This window comes from Schistocerca gregaria, chromosome 6, assembly GCF_023897955.1.
Source record: "Schistocerca gregaria isolate iqSchGreg1 chromosome 6, iqSchGreg1.2, whole genome shotgun sequence".
Lineage (NCBI taxonomy): Eukaryota > Metazoa > Arthropoda > Insecta > Orthoptera > Acrididae > Schistocerca > Schistocerca gregaria.
This window is the reverse complement of record NC_064925.1, coordinates 249,415,350-249,438,957: the sequence shown is the minus strand read 5'-3', so window position 1 is coordinate 249,438,957 and position 23,608 is coordinate 249,415,350. Positions and strand designations below refer to the sequence as shown.

General features: G+C 38.5%; 1 protein-coding gene across 1 annotated transcript in view; it reads left to right on the top strand.

Moving 5' to 3' along the window:
- LOC126278544 (uncharacterized) overlaps nucleotides 1-23,608 on the top strand; it is a 204,720-nt gene that overhangs the window by 124,416 nt on the left and 56,696 nt on the right. The window contains exon 5 of the mRNA XM_049978723.1: nucleotides 19,675-19,820. Within this exon, the coding sequence (XP_049834680.1) occupies nucleotides 19,675-19,820 (146 nt within the window). The remainder of the gene's footprint in view (nucleotides 1-19,674; nucleotides 19,821-23,608) is intronic.

Below are 23,608 nucleotides of genomic sequence, written 5' to 3'. Positions count from 1 at the left end.
ATCATAAAAGAAGGTTCTATACATGGAACAATCCTGGAGATACTGAAAGGTATCAGATAGATTATATAATGGAAAGACAAAGATTTAGGAATCAGGTTTCAAATTGTAGGACATTTCCAGGGGCAGATGTGACTCTGACCACAATCTATTGGTTATGACCTGTAGGTTAAAACTGAAGAAACTGCAAAAAGGTGCGAATTTAAGGACATGGGATCTGGATAAGCTGAAAGAACCAGAGGTTGTACAGAGTTTCAAGGAGAGTATAAGGGAACAATTGACAGGAATGGGGGAAAGAAACACAGTAGAAGAAGAATGGGTAGCTCTGAGGGATGAAGTAGTGAAGGCAGCAGAGGATAAAGTAGGTAAAAAGACGAGGGCTGCTAGAAATCCTTGGGTAACAGAAGAAATATTGAATTTAATAGATGAAAGGAGAAAATATAAAAATGCAGTAAATGAAGCAGTTAAAAAGGAATACAAACGTCTCAAAAATGGGATCGACAGGAAGTGCAAAATGGCTAATCAGGGATGGCTAGAGGACAAATGTAAGGATGTAGAAGCTTATCTCACTAGGGGTAAGATAGATACTGCCTACAGGAAAATTAAAGAGACCTTTGGAGAGAAGAGAACCACTTGTATGAATATCAAGAGCTCAGATGGCAACCCAGTTCTAAGGAAAGAAAGGAAAGCAGAAAGGTGGAAGGAGTATATAGAGGGTTTATACAAGGGCGATGTACTTGAGGACAATATTATGGAAATGGAAGAGGATGTAGATGAAGATGAAATGGAAGATAAGATACTGCGTGAAGAGTTTGACAGAGCACTGAAAGACCTGAGTCGAAACAAGGACTCGGGAGTAGACAACATTCAATTGGAACTACTGACGGCCTTGGGAGAGCCAGTCATGACAAAACTCGACCATCTGGTGAGCAAGATGTATGAGACAGGCGAAATACCCTCAGACTTCAAGAAGAATATAATAATTCCTATCCCAAAGAAAGCAGGTGCTGACAGGTGTGAAAATTGCCAAACTATCAGTTTAATAAGTCACAGCTGCAAAATACTAACGCAAATTCTATACAGACGAATGGAAAAACTGGTAGAAGCCGACCTCAGGGAAGATTGTTTGGATTCCGTAGAAATGTTGGAACACATGAGGCAATACTGACCTTACGACTTATCTTAGAAGGAAGATTAAGAAAAGGCAAACCTACGTTTCTAGCATTTGTAGACGTAGAGAAAGCTTTTGACAATGTTGACTGGAATACTCTCTTTCAAATTCTGAAGGTGGCAGGGGTAAAATACAGGGAGCGAAAGTCTATTTACAATTTGTACAGAAACCAGATGGTAGTTATTAGTGTCGAGGGGCATGAAAGGGAAGCAGTGGTTGGGAAAGGAGTGAGACAGGGTTGTAGCCTCTCCCCGATGTTATACAATCTGTATATTGAGCAAGCAGTAAAGGAAACAAAAGAAAAATTTGGAGTAGGTATTAAAATTCATGGAGAAGAAGTAAAAACTTTGAGGTTCGCCGATGACATTGTAATTCTGTCAGAGACGGCAAAGGACTTGGAAGAGCAGTTGAACGGAATGGACAGTGTCTTGAAAGGAGGATATAAGATGAACATCAACAAAAGCAAAACGAGGATAATGGAATGTAGTCTAATTAAGTCAGGTGATGCTGAGGGAATTAGATTCGGAAATCAGACACTTAAAGTAGTAAAGGAGTTTTGCTATTTGGGGAACAAAATAACTGATGATGGTCGAAGTAGAGAGGATATGAAATGTAGACTGGCAATGGCAAGGAAAGTGTTTCTGAAGAAGAGAAATTTGTTAACATCAAGTATAGATTTAAGTGTCAGGAAGTCGTTTCTGAAAGTATTTGTTTGGAGTGTAGCCATGTATGGAAGTGAAACATGGACTATAACTAGTTTGGACAAGAAGAGAAAAGAAGCTTTCGAAATGTGGTGCTGCAGAAGAATGCTGAAATTAAGGTGGATAGATCACGTAACTAATGAGGAGGTATTGAATAGGATTGGGGAGAAGAGAAGTTTGTGGCACAACTTGACTAGAAGAAGGGATCGGTTGGTAGGACATGTTTTGAGCAATCAAGGGATCACAAATTTAGCATTGGAGGGCAGTGTGGAGGGTAAAAATCGTAGAGGGAGACCAAGAGATGAATACACTAAGCAGATTCAGAAGGATGTAGGTTGCAGTAGGTACTGGGAGATGAAGCAGCTTGCACAGTATAGAGTAGCATGGAGAGCTGCATCAAACCAGTCTCAGGACTGAAGACAACAACAACAACAGTATACTGCAAACTCATTTTGCCAGTTGTGGTAAATAAGCCTCTGCCTGATGCATTGATGACCACTAGTCTCAAACATTATCCAGTCTGAGATAAGTTTCAGCCATTTTCCTCCAACGACTGGAAAAACCTCACTCTGAGTAATTATTTCTGCCTTTTGTGCATTTAATACCATTGATTCATGGTATATACCCTAAGCCAATGTGAACAAAACAGCTTTGTCACAAAGGCTAAATTAGAATTAATTATACTGCAGAGAATAGATGTACCACAACATACTCATAACTGTAATTTTAATATATCAAGCATACTTAACCCAATCCCCCCTTAATAAATTCTAATTTAGGTAGCATGTGTAGCAAGGAATAAGCAATGTATTTAAAAAAATTAATGCCTGCAGAAGTTGATCTGCAATGAACTAGGGACCTTATGTGGTTTACTATTTCAGTTATCTGCAGGGCAAAACTGAACTGTATCAACAAATTCACAGTTTTCACACAAGGAAGATTTAGTAAAGATGTGACTTGCCCTGTGTTACTACAATACCAAACAATTGGTACTTTCAAACCTTCCCAGTAGATAATTCCCAGACAGTTACAGAGTCTTTTTGTCAAAATAATAATATATGGAAACAATGATTTAATATTTATTCATTCATCCATTCACTTACACGTCAAATGAGCCACCCTGTTTACTTCTACTCCTTCCTTTGATTACCACTATCCAACACCTATTCAAGAGCCTCCAAACACCCCCCCCCCCCCCCCTTACCCCAAATCCTCCCATAGTTGATAAACCCAGTCACAGAGACCTACTACATTTGCTCCTACCTCAAAAACTGAATCCTACCACCATACAGATTCCATAACCTAAACAGACCCAAAACACAATCATGAACCTTTCCTCTGAAAGTCTTAGCCCCACAGAAGTATCAGTACCTTCCAAAAGCCTCATCTTTTGCCACTGAGTCATGCAGAACTTGTTAAATACCTTCTCTCCGTTTCTCCCAGTCTTTAAGGCAGAAACACCTTTTTGCCATCAACCCTATCAATCAGACTTAACCAAAGACTAAAGTTGAACCCTGCCTGACTCAGTTCACTCCTTCATGCAACTATCATTCACCTCCATATCCCCAAAGTCACCTCCTGTTAACTTTCCAGAATTTCTTAACCTCGAATCTTGCCACACCAATATTCCCCAAATCCCTCAACATGCCAACTAACCTTACATTCACAGAAACAACTGCAATCCACCACCTAAAAACTTATCTTGACCTTATAAGACTACCTGCTGACAAAAGGCTCAACAAATGTTGTTTTAAACCACAAGGATTTTCTGATAGAAGGACTTTGCCAGCTGCCAGTTTCATCCACCTACAAACCCTACTGCAGTGATCCCATTCCAGAAAACTAGCAGCATCTCCAGTCTCTCATCAAATCCTTAGGCCCATCACAGAAACTCTCCCCATGGTCCATCTCCCCATTCATCCTACTACTCCCTGCACTCCTACCCTCTACATGCTGCCTGAAGTCCATTAACCCAACCACCAACAATGCCCCATTGTGGCAGATTATGGTGCCTCCACTGAGAGAATCTCTGCTCTCACAGATCATTGTATTCAGCCTATTACAAAAACCTACCCTCCTAAACATGAGATGCCAACAATTACTTCCACCAACTCTCCACAGGTCCTATTCCTTTACCAAATGGTGCCCTGCTTGTCACTATTGATGCCTCTTCACCTCTACACTAACACTCCTAATGCCTGTGGCCTTACCACTGTTGAAGACTACTTTTCCCAACATCAGACAATTTCCAAAACTACAACCTCCTTCCTGGTCACCAGGACCAAATATATCCTCACCTGTAATTACTTCTCCTTTGAAGGCATTACCTACAAACAAATCTGGGGTACAGCTATGAGCACCTGCATTGTACCATCCTATGCCAACCTATTCATGGGCCATTTAGAGGAATCTTTCCTAAACATACAGAATCCCAAACCCCTCATCTGGTTTAGGTTTGTTGACAATATGTTTGTGATCTGAATCAAGGGTGAAGACACCCTATCCACATTCCACCAGAACCTCAACACCTTCTCCTCCATTTACTGCTCCTGGTCCTACTCATCCAACAAACCACCTTTCTGAATGTTGACCTCCATCTCAAAGATAGCTACATAAGTACCTCCATCCCTATCAAACCTACCAACCACCAGCTGTACCTCAACTTCAACAACTGCCACCCATTCCATAGCAAGAAGTCCATCCCATACAGCCCAGCCACCGATGGCCATTACATCTGTAGTGATAGGTGGTCCCTCTCAAAAAAATACTGGTGGTCTCACTGAGGCCTTCACAGGCCATAATTACCTGCTCCCAATCTTGGAAAATATAGATCTATCATGCCTTATCTTTCCAGTCATCCACTACCTCCCAAAGTCCTACTGTCCACCACAGAGGAGTATTCTCCTTGTGTCTCAGTACCACCCAGGACCAGAGCAACAGAATCACATTCTCTGTGATTACCTCTTATCATGCTGTGAAATGAGGCATGTCCTACCCACTACCCTTCCTACCCATTCTACTGTGGTATTCCACCACCCACCAAATGTACACAATATCCTTGTCCATCCCTACACAACCCCTCCTCCGAGCCCCTTGCCTCATGGCTCATACCCCTGTAGCAGACCTAGATGGAAGACCTATCCCACAGATCATCCCACCACAACTTAATCTGGTCTAGGCACAAGCATCACCTATTCCATCAAAGGCAGAGCTACCTGTGAAATTAGTGATGTGATCTATAAGCTAAGCTGCGACCACACTGGACTTGCATTCAGGAGGACGACGGTTCAATCCCGTCTCCGGCCATCCTGATTTAGGTTTTCCGTGATTTCCCTAAATCGTTTCAGGCAAATGCCGGGATGGTTCCTTTGAAAGGGCATGGCTGATTTCCTTCCCAATCCTTCCCTAACCCGAGCTTGCGCTCCGTCTCTAATGACCTCGTTGTCGACGGGACGTTAAACACTAACCACCTCCACCACAAGCTGCGACCACTGTGCTGCACTCTACAATCAACAAGGTGTCTGTGTGTATGATGGCCACTGACAAACTGTGGCCAAGAAACAAATGAACCACTCACAATGCTGAGCACACCAAGTGACTCATCATTCCCTTTTCAATCACTGTTTCACTGTCTGTGACATCTGGATTCATACCACCAACTTCAGCTTTTCTGAATTGCACATCTGGAAAGTCTCCCTGCATTATGTCATATTCTATGTTCCCGTAACCTTCCTGGCCTAAGCCTTCATTAGCAATTGTCCTTTACAGAGCCATCTATTCCACCAATGCTCCCATGGACTTTTTACTTCTCTTTTTTTCTGCTACCCACTTCACAATTAACTTGGTGAAATTATTTGCATTATGAATAATTCTCTGAATTACATCTCTCATTGTGTACAAACAGTTGATGCTTTTCAATTCCATATTAATGATACTGAAATCTTGAATGGATGGCATTAAGCTGTACACTCTCATAGGGAAAAAGTGTTTCATTTTTTAAAAATCCTTCTGTATCTGTCAATGCACAAAGATATTGGGAGATGGAATGATACATATTTTGCCCCCCACAATTATCTGAATAAATATGTAATTCTTCAGCAGTTGCAGGGACTTCATCATTCACACAATACATGAGAAGTGAACATACTTATTAAGGATACTTTTTTGCATCACCTTCATGATACAGATATATTTTGGCAGTACTGAATTTTCTCATTTTAAGAGTGCTGAAGGGTAAGTTGTTTGAAATATAAAAAACAATTCAGTAGCCAAGACTGCATAAAATACTTCTTTATTTCAGACAGCTGGTTTCAACAGAATTTTCTGTTATCTTCAGGTCTTAAAAATCTTTTTGTTGTAAAAAATGTTCAATTTATGCTAAATCTTATGCACAAAATGTCATGTGGATAAAAATCAGCACAGTTTATTATCACTAAAATATTCAATAACATTCATTATCCTTTTCAAAAGGCCATGCCCATTTACATATAGCTCACAGATGCTGGTTACATCATACAAACACAGTACACAATAGCACATCTGTTTTGATATGGTGGACATATTCTATGCATTGTTTAGAATATGTCCAGCATGTGTAAACAGATGTGCTATTGTGTCCTATGTTTGTGTGATGTAACAAGTATCTGTGAGCAATAGGCATATGGACATGGCCTTTTGAAAAAGTTTGTGGGTGTTTTTAAATATTTTAGCCATGACAAACCTTTCATAATTTGCTGATTTTTAACCACTTGACACCTTGTGGATGAGGTTCAGCGTAAAATGAATATGTTTTACAACAAAAAAGATTTTAATACCTGAAGATGACAGCAAAGTCTGTTGAAACTGATTGTCTTCAATAAAGAAATATTTTATCTCATCTTGGCTGTTGAGTGGTAAAAACAAATTGGCAGTATTCTCTTTGATGATATGAATGGCAAAAACATTGACATTAATTTGATGTAAATAGTATGTTTTGCGAATGGGAATTACTGGCACATTTAAATTAAGCACATAATCTAGGCAAATGATATAAATCTTGTTTTCATTTCCCTGCTTTTATCTGTTATGCTGGCATACTATCATCTCACCAGGAGTAGTTATTTTTCATTGTATCACTCAAATCTAAGCATTTTATTTTGATTTTCAGAGCCTCACAAGAACTGCTGCAATCAACTCAAGGCTAACCAAATTTCAGGTTTAATTGTGTTTTGAAGTATTAATACTACATGTGAAGCCTACTTTAACATCTGAGAGTGGTTCACTTTAAATGTACTATATAATTCTCTAATGTTAAGCCTTTATCAAAATATTTCATTAAGGGCCCAAAATAATGGCTTTCATACACTGGGAAACTCTCAATGTGTTCATTAACAAGCATTAATATTTCTGGTGATACAGCAAACTGTTTGGGGTTCCTTGATCATAAGTCCTTAGGAATCCAACCAAGCACTAGAAGTCTTTGAAATCTTCTCACTCATTTCAAACTTACACTATACAAGGAACAGAATGCTTTCAAATATACGTCTATTCATTTTTCACCCACCACTCCATGGTATTTGAATGTGGATGTAGCTGCTTGTGTTCTGCCTTCCATTTGTTTACAACACTGCACATAGGATGACTAACAATGAGACCTTGTAAGAATGCTGAAAATGGGTGAAGTCAGCGCCAGGTTCTTGAATATCTTGTACAGTTATGGTATCTCACAACGGGTAACAAATGCCACAAGAGTAACCAAATACTCATCTTCAATAATTGACCATATTCTAACAGGTATTAACCATAAATGCTGTGAAGTAACTGTTAAAAACCTTGGGATATCAGACCATTTTGGTCAAAGTGCAAAACTTGAAATATCTACAAAATTACAGGCAAAAGTGGTTAGCTACAGAAGGGTTTTTTTCTAAATTGAAAACATATGAATTTGAAACACAGATGACTGGTCAGACATGGTCAGAAGCATATTGAGGAACACTTGTAAATGAAAAATTCAACAAATTCATGAATATATTCAAGTTAAAATTTGAGGAAATATTTCCTAAAGTAGTACATTCTGTTGGGAGATCTAGTAGGAAGACTTGAGTAACAAAAGGTATCAGAAAAACTCTGAAACACTCAAATATCTGAGATCTATCAACAATGATAAGAGTGACACAGCCTTCTCAGAGTTTTTTCTCAGATACAAGAGGACATACAGAAAAGTGTTGCAGGAAACAAAGAGAATCCAAAATGGAATGACCATACAGAACTCAAACAATAAAAGCAGAGACATTTGGAATATAGTAAAACAAGAAACTGGTAACTTAAAATCAAAGAAGATGAGAAGAAAAATTAGAAAGAAAGGTAGTTTAAAAGATAATCCTAAGGGCATGGTAAACTTTACAAACAACTACTTCATTAATACAGCAACAAAACTGCAAGAAAAGATTCCTAAAACACAACACAATATGGCAAAGAACTATGTATCTCACACAATGCTACTGCTACCCACCAATGGAGAGGAAATCAGTAGCATTGCACATAAATTCAAAAGTAAATCATCCACAGGTTTAGATGAAGATCCAATGGGTATACTAAAAGACTGCATTAGCAGCATAAATGAACCAGAAGCAGACATTATAAATGAGTTATTCTCATCAGGTTGCTTCCCTAGTTATCTAAAGCCTGCAAAAATTCTTCCCATACAGAGAAAGGTGATGCAGAAATTATATAGAGTTACAGACCAGCTTCATTGCTATCTTCTTGTTCAAAAATATGGAAACTATTATCAAAACCAGACTTATGGACTACTTAAATAAATACCAACTCCTATGCAAAGAACAGTTTGGTTTCAGGACTGGAAAGGGAACAGAAGCAGCTATAGAAAAATTTACAAGAGTAGTTCTAGAAGCCCTAGATAAAGGAGAACAAGTAACAGGCATTTTCCTAGATCTCAGTAAAGCATTTGATACAGTTAACCATGAAATACTACTAGGTAAACTTGAAGCACTAGGAATCAGGGGGGTTGTAAATAAATGGTTTAGATCTTACCTTATGGACAGAGTGCAGTGGGTGGTGACATCTCAAATTTCAAATAGCTCAAATTATTTAGTGAAACATCTTTCAGATGAAGAATATCTGAACATTGGAGTACATCAAGGGAGTGTGTTAGGCCCAGTACTATTTCTTATTTATATTAATGACTTCCTACAGTGGGTAAAAAAAGGCAAAACAGTGTTATTTGTTGATGACAGCAATATAATAATTACAGACAGGACACCAGAAATGTTAAATGTAAAAGCTGAAAAGGCACTTGTGGCAGTTCACAACTGGTCAAATAACAACAAAGTAACCCTTAATGTGAAAAAGACTAATGACATAAATTTCTATATAAAGAAAAAACTGAATATGACAAAACTTAATTTCAAAATGACATCATAGAGTGTGTAGCCAGCACAAAATTTTTGGGTATTTATGTTGATCAACAAGTAAAATGAGATGAACATATTAGGATGCTTGGCAAAAAAATTAGCACAGCATGCTATGCCTTATGAATATTAGTCACTGTGTGCAATAGTTCATGCAAGAGAATGACATACTTTGCACACATACATTCTATAATATGGTACAGCATAAAATTCTGGGGTGAAAATGACCAAAATGTGAAATATGTGTTCAGATTGCAAAAACGAGCTATCAGAATAATGAGCAAGAGACACAAAAGAGCACACTGCAGTGAGCTATTTTAAAAAAATGGGGTATTCTGACAATCCCAAGTGAATATATCTTGCAAACTTCAGTTTTTATTTACAAAAATATTGAGCAATACTTAGCTAACAGCTGCATACATGATCACCAAACCAGAAACAGTAATTGTTCGTACCTAGACAATATGAATAAAGCTAAAACCCAAACCACTAAGTTTTACCAGGGTGTCAAGATATACGATAAATTGCCAAAAGAAATAAAAAACATAAAGTTGCTCTGTAAATTAAAAGCATTCCTTAAAGAATATTTATTAAAAAATAGTTTTTACTCGATTAGAGAATTCATGCAATATATATATATATATATATATATATATATATATATATATATATATATATATATATATATATATATATATATATATTCCTGGAAATGGAAAAAAGAACACATTGACACCGGTGTGTCAGACCCACCATACTTGCTCCAGACACTGCGAGAGGGCTGTACAAGCAATGATCACACGCACGGCACAGCGGACACACCAGGAACCCCGCGGTGTTGGCTGTCGAATGGCGCTAGCTGCGCAGCATTTGTGCACCGCCGCCGTCAGTGTCAGCCAGTTTGCCGTGGCATATGGAGCTCCATCGCAGTCTTTAACACTGGTAGCATGCCGCGACAGCGTGGACGTGAACCGTATGTGCAGTTGACGGACTTTGAGCGAGGGCATATAGTGGGCATGCGGGAGGCCGGGTGGACGTACCGCCGAATTGCTCAATACATGGGGCGTGAGGTCTTCACAGTACATCGATGTTGTCGCCAGTGGTCGGCGGAACGTGCACGTGCCCATCGACCTGGGACCGGACCGCAGCGATGCACAGATGCACACCAAGACCGTAGGATCCTACGCAGTGCCATAGGAGACCGCACCGCCACTTCCCAGCAAATTAGGGACACTGTTGCTCCTGGGGTATCGGCGAGGACCATTCGCAATTGTCTCCATGAAGCTGGGCTACGGTCCCGCACACCATTAGTCCGTCTTCCGCTCACGTCCCAACATCGTGCAGCCCGCCTCCAGTGGTGTCGCGACAGGCGTGAATGCAGGGACGAATGGAGACGTGTCGTCTTCAGCGATGAGAGTCGCTTCTGCCTTGGTGCCAATGATGGTCGTATGCGTGTTTGGCGCCGTGCAGGTGAGCGCCACAATCAGGACTGCATACGACCGACACACACAGGGCCAACACCCGGCATCATGGTGTGGGGAGTGATCTCCTACACTGGCCGTACACCTCTGGTGATCGTCGAGGGGACACTGAATAGTGCACGGTACATCCAAACCGTCATCGAACCCATCGTTCTACCATTCCTAGACCGGCAAGGGAACTTGCTGTTCCAACAGGACAATGCACATCCGCATGTATCCCGTGCCACCCAACGTGCTCTAGAAGGTGTAAGTCAACTACCCTGGCCAGCAAGATCTCCGGATCTGTCCCCCATTGTCCCCCATTGAGCATGTTTGGGACTGGATGAAGCATCGTCTCATGCGGTCTGCACGTCCAGCACGAACGCTGGTCCAACTGAGGCGCCAGGTGGAAATGGCATGGCAAGCCGTTCCACAGGACTGCATCCAGCATCTCTACGATCGTCTCCATGGGAGAATAGCAGCCTGCATTGCTGCGAAAGGTGGATATACACTGTACTAGTGCCGACATTGTGCATGCTCTGTTGCCTGTGTCTATGTGCCTGTGGTACTGTCAGTGTGATCATGTGATGTATCTGACCCCAGGAATGTGTCAATAAAGTTTCCCCTTCCTGGGACAATGAATTCACGGTGTTCTTATTTCAATTTCCAGGAATATATATATATATATATATATATATATATATATATATATATATATATATATATATATATATATATATATATATAAAAACTTCCACATGGAAAAAATATATTAAAAACAAAGATTCTAAGACTTACCAAGCAGGAAAGCGCCGGCAGACAGGCACATGAACAAAACACACAAATTCTGTGTGTGTGTTTGGGTGTTTTGTTCATGTGCCTGTCTGCCGGCGCTTTCCCGCTTGGTAAGTCTTAGAATCTTTATATATATATATATATAACTTGTATTTCATTATCTTACATAACAAAATAATGTACATATGTAAGAGGGGCGATCCAAAAGAAAAAGGACTCTGAGGGCGCTGCCACTCGTAGATGTAGTGCAGGGTTCTCATGCTAGATGGTGTTAGTAGAGACCTGCATGAATCAACTATGCAGGTGGCATCAGTGTACAGCTAAATGTACAAGTGTGGTATTTTTTTCTCTGACTGTTGGCGAGTTACCTCTGCGAAGTCGTTATGGCAACTTTAAAAGAACAAAGAGTGTGTGCAAAATTTTGTTTTGCGCTTAAAAAAACTGCAATGGAGACACACCAAACACTTCAGGAAGCTTTCCAGGAGGACGTTATGAGCCGCACACAGGTTTTTGAGTGGTTTGGGTACTTTAAACTTGGTGAGATGTATGTTGAAGACCAAACTCATTCTAGACACCCTCCAACATCATGAAATGAGGAGAACATTGAAAGGGTCCACCAAAATATCAATGAGAATCATTGTTAAAAGATCGACCAAATTCCAGCAGAGACAGGAATCAGTTGGATCTCGTGCCAGCAGATTTTGAATGAGGATTTGCACATGAGACGTGTTGCTGCTAAATTTGGTCTGCGCCTTCTCACACAGGAGCAAAAAACCAGTCTCGGGAATGTGTATCAGGCCTTGAAAACAGAAATTGCACGTGATCCAAACTTCTTGAACAAAGTCATTACTGGGGATGAGAGTTGGTGTTATGGGTATGACCCAGAAACCAAGCAAGCGTCAAGCCAGTGGATGATTCCCAATTCTCCCAGACCAAAAAAAGCAAGGTAAGTGAGGTCAAATGTGAAGACAATGATCATTGTCTTTTTTGATGTTCGTGGAATTGTGCATCAGGAATTCATACCCCCTGGTCAGACTGTTAACCAGCACTTTTAGTTGGATGTTTTAAAGCATCTGTGAGAGGATGTGAGGAAGTAACGCCCGGAACTTTGGCGATCAGGTGACTGGTTTCTGCATCACGACAACGCTCCAGCACACATGGCCTTACAAGTGACCCACTATTTGGCATCTCAGAGGTTGTCTGATGTTCCCCATGCTCCTATTTCCACGAATGAAAAAAATGCTAAAAGGGGAGTGTTATGACGATGTGGAGGCTGTAAAAACAGCTTCGCAAAAGGAACTAGACAATATCAAACTTGAAGAGTTCCATACATGCTTCCAACAGTGGTAAAAGAGACTTGACTAGTGCATCACATGTAATGGAGAGTATTTTGAAGGTGACTGAAGTAATTTTGTAAAAAGGTTCAACAATAAATTTTTTATTACAACAATCCAGTTTCTTTTGGATCCCCCCTTGTATGTATAATGATGACATCCATACAAAGAAATTTGTTTATGGGTGAACAAATAAATAAATAAAAATGAATAAGTCTTGTTGATCCTTGCTGTCCATGTTAAAAACACACCTATAAATTGATAATATTTCACCAGCATGCAGTTTCTGCATACATTTCTTCTTGCACCTGGGATGTAACAGAAACAAAATATGCAAATATAGCTGGTAAATTAATGTTGTTCCCTAACCTCACTACCAAGTTTGGATAGTTATACAGCATACTAGATTGAGTAAATTAACATTTTAGTATAGTCTAATAGTCTACCTACAGTTAGGTCCAAAAGTTTTTGCTGGTATAATTGTCCGTTTTGCATTGATGTACTCCAATCCTTTGGTCTGATGATGTTTTCTCACATTCTCCTTCAAAAGTGATGGATCAGACTTTCACCTTCCTTTTAATTCATCATGTTCAACACAACTGTCATTTGTTACTGTCACATTGTGGATGTCAGGCATGATGAAAAATATAAGTTTATAGACTTTGTATAAAGAAAAATAATAAAATACTTCAATATACAATAGTGATTCAGTTACACAGTCAAATCACCTCAAAACAGTGCACAGAAAGCAAGACAGTAGTGCACTGCTGATAACAAACACTTAGCATCTCTGTGGGTATCCATAACAGTAGGGCTTCAGTCTAGACTGATGCCCTTCCTTTACAAAGCATGTGAAATTCACTGTTAGCTCAAATTCAATTCATTTGAAATACATTTTCATGTATATAAAGCATCAAACAGGATTATCTGCAAGTTCAATGAATGAATGTCATGTTGCTCTCACATAGCTATTGGCAGGGAGGGGGGCAATGGTCTTTTAAGAAAAAATGAAGGTAAAATATAACTGTAAATATGAAGACAAAGCATTGTTCACTAAATAGAAAAAGCATTAAGAAGCAGGCAGGCATTCCTAAAAATTGAAAATTAATCCAGTCCATTATATTTGAAACACCAATGGCAGCAGTAATTCAGAGGAAAATTTGTACAAGTACTGTGAAAGCCATAGCACTTCAAGATATATTCACATCCATGTAAAAGAGTGAAAACTTGCTAAGCTACTGGGAAAATTTATCCTTCAGGAACACTCAAAGAAATGCTGAGAAAAATAGTACAAATGCAAGATGAAGTATTGGGGTGAGGTAATGGAAAGGAACATATAGATGATTTATGATGCAGTAGAAAACAAACAGAGGAAATGTGAGATAAGTGGAGAATATAGGCCATCAGTAAAAGAAATCATGGCAGCTGTAGATATGAAGGATATGTTGCCTGAGTTGAAGTTCAGAAAATCTGATATTGTTGTACCAATGTAAAATGTTGTGCATCATCTGCAGTGAAGTTGGTAAATGATATGTCTGTCTGCACAGTTGATGAAAGGGGTAGCCTCCACTTCATTGTCAGGATACTAGAAAAATGAGGTCAGTCCACAAAAGCGACTGCTTACAGATCACTTGATATTAAAATATTGCTCTAGGTTTTGGGGCCCATAGCCAGTAGGGTGAACAGGGTATATTGAAAATGAACAAAGAAGGGCAGCATTAAAGGCCACAGGTTTGTTTCACCCATGGACTGCATCACAGAGATGCTGAAACTATTGAACTGACAGATGCTTCAAGACAGACATAATTTATTTTGTATAAGCCTACTTACAAAATTTCAAGAACCAGTATTAAGTGAAGAATTTAGAGATATTCTTTGTACCCCCATATGTCACTCCCGTATGGACTGTAAAGACAAGATTAGAGTAATTACTGAGTGAGTGTGCACAGAGACATTTAAGCAGTGTTTGTTCCTTTACTCCATACACATTTTGAATGGGAAGAAATGTTGAAACCTACATCTACATCTACACCTACATTCATGCTCTGTAAACCACTGTGAAGTGCATGGCTGAGGGTATCTCCCATTGTACAAGTTATTAGGGTTTCTTATCATTTCCATTCACATGTGAAGCACGGGAAGAATGATTGTTTGAAAGCCTCTGTGTGAGTTGTAATTATTCTAATATTATCATCATGATCCCTTTGTGAGTGATATGTTGGGCATTGTATTATATTACAAGAGTCATCATTTATAGTCATTTTGTGAAACTTTGTTGGTAGCCCTGCTCAGGATAGTTTATGTCTATCTTCAAGAGTCTGCCAGCTCAGTTTCTTCAGCATATATCTGTTGGGTAAAACAAAGCATTTGTGCTGTCCCTCTCTGTATACATTATTCCCACTTAGTCCTCTTTGGTGTGGGTCCCACACACTTGAGCAATGCTGTAGAAGAGTTGCGTGAGCAATTTGTAAGCAATCCCCTTTGTAGACTGATTGCACTTCTCCATATTCCATCAACAAGCTGACGCCTACCAAATGCTTTACCCATGACATAGCCCATATGATTATTCCATTTTATATTCCTACAAAGAATTGCACTCAGGTTTTTGTGAGAGTTGGCCTAATCAAACTATGACTCACTGATATTACAGTCATACAATAGTATATTTTTTTTCATTTTGTGAAGTGTAGAGCTTTGCATTTCTAAGCATTTAAAGCCAGTTGCCAATCTCTGCACCACTCTGAAATCTTATCAATATCTGACTGAACATATTCGCATCTACTTTCAGGTAGTACTTCACTATAGAAAACTGCATCATTGGATAATGTCTGACATCACTATTAACATTGTCTATGAGGTCATTAATATGCAACATGAACAGTAAAGATCCCCATGCTTCCCTTTGACACACCTGAAGTTACTTCTACATCTGATGATGAGTTTCCATCCACGATGACACGTTGAATCCTCCCTATCAAAAATCCTTAATTCAGTCACAAATTTTACTTGATACCCAATATGATTGTACTTTTGTCAGTAAACACAGGTGTGATACTGAGTCAAATGCTTTTCAGAAATCAATAAATACCACATCCACCTGACTGCTTTGATCAAAAGCTTTCAGTATGTCATGTGAGAAAAGTGCTAAGTGCCCTCTGCCTTGCAGTTCACTGTGATTTTGCAGAGTTTGTATGTACAAGGTCCATTCAAAAAATAACCAAACGTTTGTGTAAAAATACAAAACTTCAACAAAGTCTATATTTCTTTTTCGTGGTGTTCTACAAGCATTATTAGATGCAGCTGGGATGCCTGCCTCATGAACAGGATGCCAGGAATCAGTGAAACAAGACAGGACCCCTGCAGGTTCACACCAGTCTGGAGCAGTAGAGTGTCATTAGATATCTGTTAGCCAAAGGTTTTAAACCAATCAAAATTCACATCAGTTGGCAGTGCTACATGATGAAAGTTCGTTTGAGTTGAACGTAGTGGGCAAATAAATGCAAATGTGGTGTAGACATAGGTATGGGGGCACATTTGTTCCAGGAAAAGATCATCAATGGGAAAATATTACATAAGTTTATAGCTTTTTGCCAACAGAACTTTGTAAAGAAGTGAAAAAGGCTACATATTTACAGAATAATAAACTGAATAAATGTATATTTACAGTAAATGAACTTTTGGCTATTCTTTGGGCATTCAGTAAATTTAAAAATTACTTACTGAGTCACAAAATTATGAAAGAGTGTAAACTATATCACAGTATAATAACCAGATGAGCATGATTTTTTAAGCAGTTTGATTACACCACAAAACTCATGACGGGGAAATAAATGTAAATGAAATGCTATTTACAATTACAGTTTTGTATAATGCACAGAACAACACAAATAACTTGATTGTAATTTTGTAAAGAATTGTCTGTTCATAAGACATTTTTACATTTTCTTGCTCTTCTCTGTACATCCTGTGAAGGAATATCATGTATAATTCTTAAGCAGATGATTCCAGAATGGATGTCTAATGTACTAGACTAAGAAACACCACACTGAAAAGATCAATGCCAAAGTTATAAAATTACATCATCATTGTTTTGTTTTGTTCACAAATATGAAGGTACCGGTATTTGTTTTGTCCATTTTCTTGTGTTAATTACTTACAAAAATATCACACTTCACTACAATTCATATAATGTTTCTTTAAAATTGTGGAAACCAATGTTGAATGTAGTAAAAACAGACAAGTATTTCTTGTTTCAAAAGTAATTCATAATGTCATCTTTTACACTAGTATATATTGATTTCACAGCTCCGGTGTAAACATCAGAGACTTTTTTTATTCTTTGTAATTAATTTATGTATACTGATTATTTTGGTTCACCAGATTGAGGTGCACCTTATCTGATGCAGAAGTCTGTAACTGCGATTCATTAAATATTGTGAATGCAGTAGTAAGTGTGGAAAAACTACAATTGTTAAATGTTATGCATGGCAGAACACTGAACCCATGAATGCAGTACTAACTTGAATGTTTCTTGGAGAAGATCTGTGCTTGTAGTATTGAACAGTTCTGCTGAAGTTTCATTAAAATGGAAGTGAAAATTTATTTTCAGTGGTATCTTATACTTTTGTCTCAAAATCAACTCATATATCAAAAGCCAGGAACAAGTAATTACCCATCCGCAACAACAGAAGTTGATGGAAGTTAAATAATACAGCTAAACAATGTAACTTATTCTGCTACTATTTTAAATTTAAGTGTTTTATGATACATAAATGTTTATACAAAAAACTGCAACACTGAATCATAAGTTTTGAGTTTCATATACGTAACTGGTAGTCAATTATAATGTTACAATTTGCTCCAATCCTGGGTGATACTGAGTGTTGAACAGGGCACTCAGTTTCATCCAAAACTGCAAACAAATGTCCCATAATCTCTGGCAAGGCTTCAGCTGTCTCTTATCATGCCCATCTGATGCTTTTTGTATGCATCACCTTTTCTATCAGGTTACTAATAATCCTGTAGTCAAGTGCCCTAAATTCACAAAGAACCAAGACATTTCCAGCTACTATTTGGTGTTATGTTGTAGGCCATTTGATTTTATAACAGAATTCCACTAATGGTGTTGTATATTACTGTTCTGAAATCATGTATGCAATTTGCAGAAATACTTTCCTTGATAATGATGCCAAAATTATATAAATATACTAAGATGGTATCTGTTCTTTCGGACATGTTCGAAAGAACAAATACCATCAGTGACCATGCAGCTCGTTAGAAAGAAATTACAGTGAAATGAACACTCTTAGCTGCTTACAGGCATTGACACACGTCAACGGGGACAGATGAAAATGTGTGCCCCAACTGAGACTCCTACCCAGGATCTCCTGCTTACATGGCAGATCCTCTATCCATCTGAGCCACCGAGGACACAGAGGATAGTGTGACTGCAGGGATTTATCTCTGGCATGCCTCCCGCGAAACCCACATTCTCAACGTATTTCCCACACTATATTCGTAGTGCACCCGCCCATTATACTCATTACTCGCGGTGCGTTACCAATTCCCGTAAGAGTTCAGGCACTGTTTGTGCATTCGGACAGAAGAAGAAGATAATCAAATGGCCGGAGAGCCTTAACTATATATGTACTAAGATGGTATCTGTTCTTTTGGACATGTACATTACTCAGCCTTGTGTGGCAAAGGGGGGAGTGAGATATAAAATTCTTTGACCACTTACTGAGAATTTGACTTAGTAAATAAATCAACTAATATATACTTGTTGTTGTTGTTGTGGTCTTCATTTCAGAGACTGGTTTCATGCAGCTCTCCATGCTACTGTATCCTGTGCAAGCTTCTTCATTTCCCAGTACCTTCTGCAACCTACATCCTTCTGAATCTGTTTAGTGTATTCCTCTCTTGGTGTCCCTCTACGATTTTTACCCTCCATGTTGCCCTCCAATACTAAACTGGGGATCCCTTGATGCCTCAGAATATGCCCTACCAATTGATTCCTTCTTCTTGTCAAGTTGTGCCACAAACTCTTCTTCTCCCCAATTCTATTCAATGCCTCCTCATTAGTTGTGTGATCTACCCATCTAATCCTCAGCATTCTTCTGTAGCACCACGTTTTGAAAGCTTCTATTCTCTTCTTGTCTAAACTATTTATTGTCCACATTTCACTACCATGCATGGCTACACTCCATACAAATACTTTCAGAAAAGGCTTCCTGACACTTAAATCTATACTTGATGCTAACAAATTTCTCTTCTTCAGAAATGCTTTCATTGCCGTTGCCAGTCTACATTTTATATCCTCTGTACTCTGACTGTCATCAGTTATTTTGCTCCACAAATAGCAAAACTCCTTTACCACTTTAAGTGTCTCATTTCCTAATCTAATTCCCCCACCATCACCCAATTTAATTTGACTACATTCCATTATTCTTGTTTTGCTTTTGTTGACGTTCATCTTATATCCTCCTTTCAAGACATGGTCCATTCCATTCAGCTGCTTGCACACATAAATTATCCTATGTAGTTTGATAATAGTAAAATTATAATTATGCGCAAAGACATTTTCTTCTCTTCAATGCTTTCTTTTGTGGAAGCTAGTGTTATGTATATATACATGGTAGGCAGCGAAAGAATAAAGTGGACTCTTTCAAAATTAACATTTTCACCAAGAAGGGATTCCTCTGCAAGCCTGTGTATCTGTAATTTCAAATGTGTACAAATATAAGTAAATAGACGAAGAGCTTTTATGGTTTTTGCAAGAGAGCATGACTGACATTAACTGTTTCTTTTTAGAATTGATTGACTTCCTTGAATGCTTAGAAGATGGTGAAATTGCTCTGAAAGATGTGTTTGATGAGATGGCAGAGAGCGAAGCAGTAGAAGAAAAGAAGAAAACTGAAGATTTGTACACAGTTTTTCATCATATGGCAGAGGAGGAAGTATGTATGCCTCAATTGTGACTTCAAGTTATACATTTATTAATTAAAAATGCAGCTTAGTAACACATGCAAACAGTAATTTAGAGAAAATGAATATTTCCCTAACAGCCAAACAATATAAATCTCTTGACCTTCAATTAGGCACATAAATTAAATGCAGTTGAGTCTGCAGCTTTTGATACTTGACCTTCTGTTGAATAGTCATACTTTTTTCTCTCTTCCACATTGTCCTGGTGCACAAACTATTTATAAGATTTCAAACAACTTACAGGAAAGCATTCAGGTGACATCTTTGACAACTGCTGATATTTTGACAACAGGAAAGCATTCAGGTGATGTCTTTGACAACTGCTGATATTTTGGCAGGTGAACACCCTATCAAAACCAAGGACTATAATATGGCATATGCAAAAAAGCAAAACACACACACACACACACACACACACACACACACACACACACACACACACACATACACACATTGTAAACAGCTAGTGCCATCACACAATCAAAGATGACCAATGACAGAAATTATTCACAGAGAACATTACTTACCAGTTTCAGCAAATAGCATTAAATTTATCCCTTTGTTCTTTGACCTGAGAGAGAGAGAGAGAGAGAGAGAGAGAGAGAGAGAGAGATAGGATTCCAAGCACAATTTAAACAAAAATCACCTCACTCAGCTGGTGCGAGCACGTGTGAGGCTTGTACTCTATATGCTGGTCCTCTGCAGTCCTCTAGTCAGTGTATGTCATGCCACAACTGCAAGGGATAGAGTGCACATCCACCTCACACACACACACACACACACACACACACACACACACACAGTGGTACTCAAAAGAGAGTTGAGCATGAGTTTGCCCACAATTCAAATTCAAATTGCTCTGAGCACTAGGGGACTTAACATCTAAGGTCATCAGTCCCCTAGAACTTAGAACTACTTAAACCTAAGGACATCACACACACCCATGCCTGAGGCAGGATTCGAACCTGCGACCGTAGCGTCGCGTGGTTCCAGACTGAAGCACCTAGAATTGCTCAGCCATACCGGCCGACCCACAATTCAAGTTCCAATCAGATGTGGCACCAAAACACACACATAAAAGACTGTTGTGACTGGCAAGCCTGCTGAGGCATTAGCTTCTCCTTGAGGTAGAAGGGTTGAAAGGAAAGTGAGAAGGGTGAAGGAAAAAGACTGGAGAGGTCTAAGAAAAGGGGCAGATTTTGGGAAAGTCATCCAGAACCATGGGTCAGGGGAGACTTACCATATGGGATGAGAAGGGAAGACTGAGTGTTAGGGACTGCCCTGAGAACTTAAAGGTGGAAGACAGGGTAATATGCAAGACAGAGATTACTACTGAAACTTCAGCTAACTGCATTACATGTAACAGAGGTGTGAGATGGCCATGAAAAATAGACAGGGAAGACAATGAAATATGTATAAAACTAAAACGGAGTGAAGCAAAGAGTAGATACAGTGAAGGAAAGGTGAGGCAGGAAAAATTAACATAAATTAAGGCAAGAACCAAGGACATGTTGTAGTGCATTCCCACCTGCAGAGTTCTGAAAAACTGGTATCTGGGGGAAGAATACAGATGGCTCCAAAAGCTTGCAAATCACAGCAGTCTTTTGTGAGTGTTCTGCCGCTGCTTGGTGAGTAGATTTTTTATCCACCTCATTAAATAATTTTATCAATAATTGATTGTTTTTGTTGTTATAAAAGCACATGTGGCCATTATTACTTTTTCTTTAACCCTCTTGTCAGTCTTTGTTGTCGTCTGTCTTGTTCAAAGTGTCGTCTGTTTTCTATATAATATGCTATTCCATTTGTTTATTTATTTGTGTCACCGAGATTAATTGGCACATTGCCCCTACACCCTTTCTAATGCTATTTTCTGTGCTCATAGACGTGTTCATTTGAATTTTCATTTTTATATGCATATAACAATTCCATTGTCATTTACGAATTTGCAAGTTACGGTTCATTACACTGGATGGACTTCTCCTGATCGCCTTTCACAGATTTATTCACAAATTTGAAAACTATTTTTTTTCCACCTCCACTTATCTTGTTTATATGCAATTCTTTCACGTTTTTGTGCATTTGTTTTCTGGCAAGTCGCTCTGATCGACTTTTATTGCCGTCTCTTACGTCACTTTATTTGCCAAGCTAAATAGTTTACATTTTCTCCTATGACTTTCTCTTTCTCTTTACTTAGTATCTAAAATTTCGTCTGTTTCCACAACTTTCCCGATGATTTTTTCCTTTTATCATTTTTCGAACCAATATAGATCGCACACTAATTACCTCTCTATCAACGACTTCTGGACAAATTATTCTAATTTTTCTGACTTTTTTCGTTGCTTTTCTTCCGTTTTTCTATCTTTTCTATGTTCTACTTAGGGAAAAGAAGGGGAAACGTGTGCACCTAAGTGGAATTTTTTTTTTAAATTTTACTTCGATAATAAAGTTTATTTTATATCAAAAGTTGAAGCAACTATACTAGTATCTATAAAAATTAAGATATTCAAAAATAAACACACCAAAAACAAAATACCAAGACACTACCTAAGGGAATGGTTTCCCGAACATTGGGGAAACGTGCACATCGGGTGGGGTAATTGTGCACATGGTATAAGAATTGATACGCAGTATTACCTGAACAGGAAAAAAAAAAAAAACAATACAAGGTTTGTCCCAAAGATTATATTGATAAGGCACATATTATATTAGGTTAAACATAAGTCTTAATAAAATTTTACATAATTTAACATAATTCAGGTCTATTCTCCTATATCATTGTATATGGTAAAATGGATGCTCAATAAATGAATGAATGAATGAATTGGTTTTCAAATGAAATGCAGAGTTTTCTTTGACTTTAGGGGGCCTACAGATTTAACAAGTTAGATAAGTCCTTCACTGCACATATCACATATAAAATCTTTAGCACAATCATTTGCGGTATAAGCTGCATGGTACGATCTTCCACACAAAGTACACCTGTACCAAAGTTCTCTGTCTTTACCATAATCTCCACAAAGTCCATAAATCTTGTCATCATCTCCTTGAAGTGCGCCAGGGTCAAACAGCTCCATGTATTTATCATCGGACTCATCGTCATTACACAGTGGAACTTCGTCAACATCTGAATTGTATGATTCTTCTTCAATCATTTTCTTTTTGTTTATCTTCTTTTGTAAGTTTTTCATGTCAAAAGTCTGATTATGCTTTTTCTTGTTTTGAATACTCTTACTATCCATACTTTCTATTGCATTAGGCTTAGGCCTATTGCTGAGATTAAGCTTTCTAGCAACTTCTATGTTTTTATTGGCAATTCTTTGCTGTTTCACTTCTTCTGTTTCCTTTTTCTTTTCTATATCCAACTCAAGCTTTATTTTTATGGGTGTGCTAGTTAGTATTTCAGAGTGCTGCTTTTCTCTGGGCTTTATAGTTTTAACCTCAGTAGGCTTAGGCCTACAGATTTCTTCTTTAGGTCAAAAGCTGGTAGATAAGTCATAAACTTCTTATGGCTTTCAGTAAACCCTCCCATGGATGCTGAGGAGCTAGGATCATCAAATAGCCCCACAGATGGACTTGTAGCAGTCGATAGGGTCTTATGTACTGTGGATGTTGAAGGACTGTCACAATCTGTGGCTGCTTCCACTCTTAGTTCATCTATTTTTTGAGCTGGGGCAAAATCAAGTTCCGAATACTTTTCAGTGTTTTATGGGTGAATACCAGCTGCACGGAAGCCAGATAAGGCATTTGACCATGTATCAAC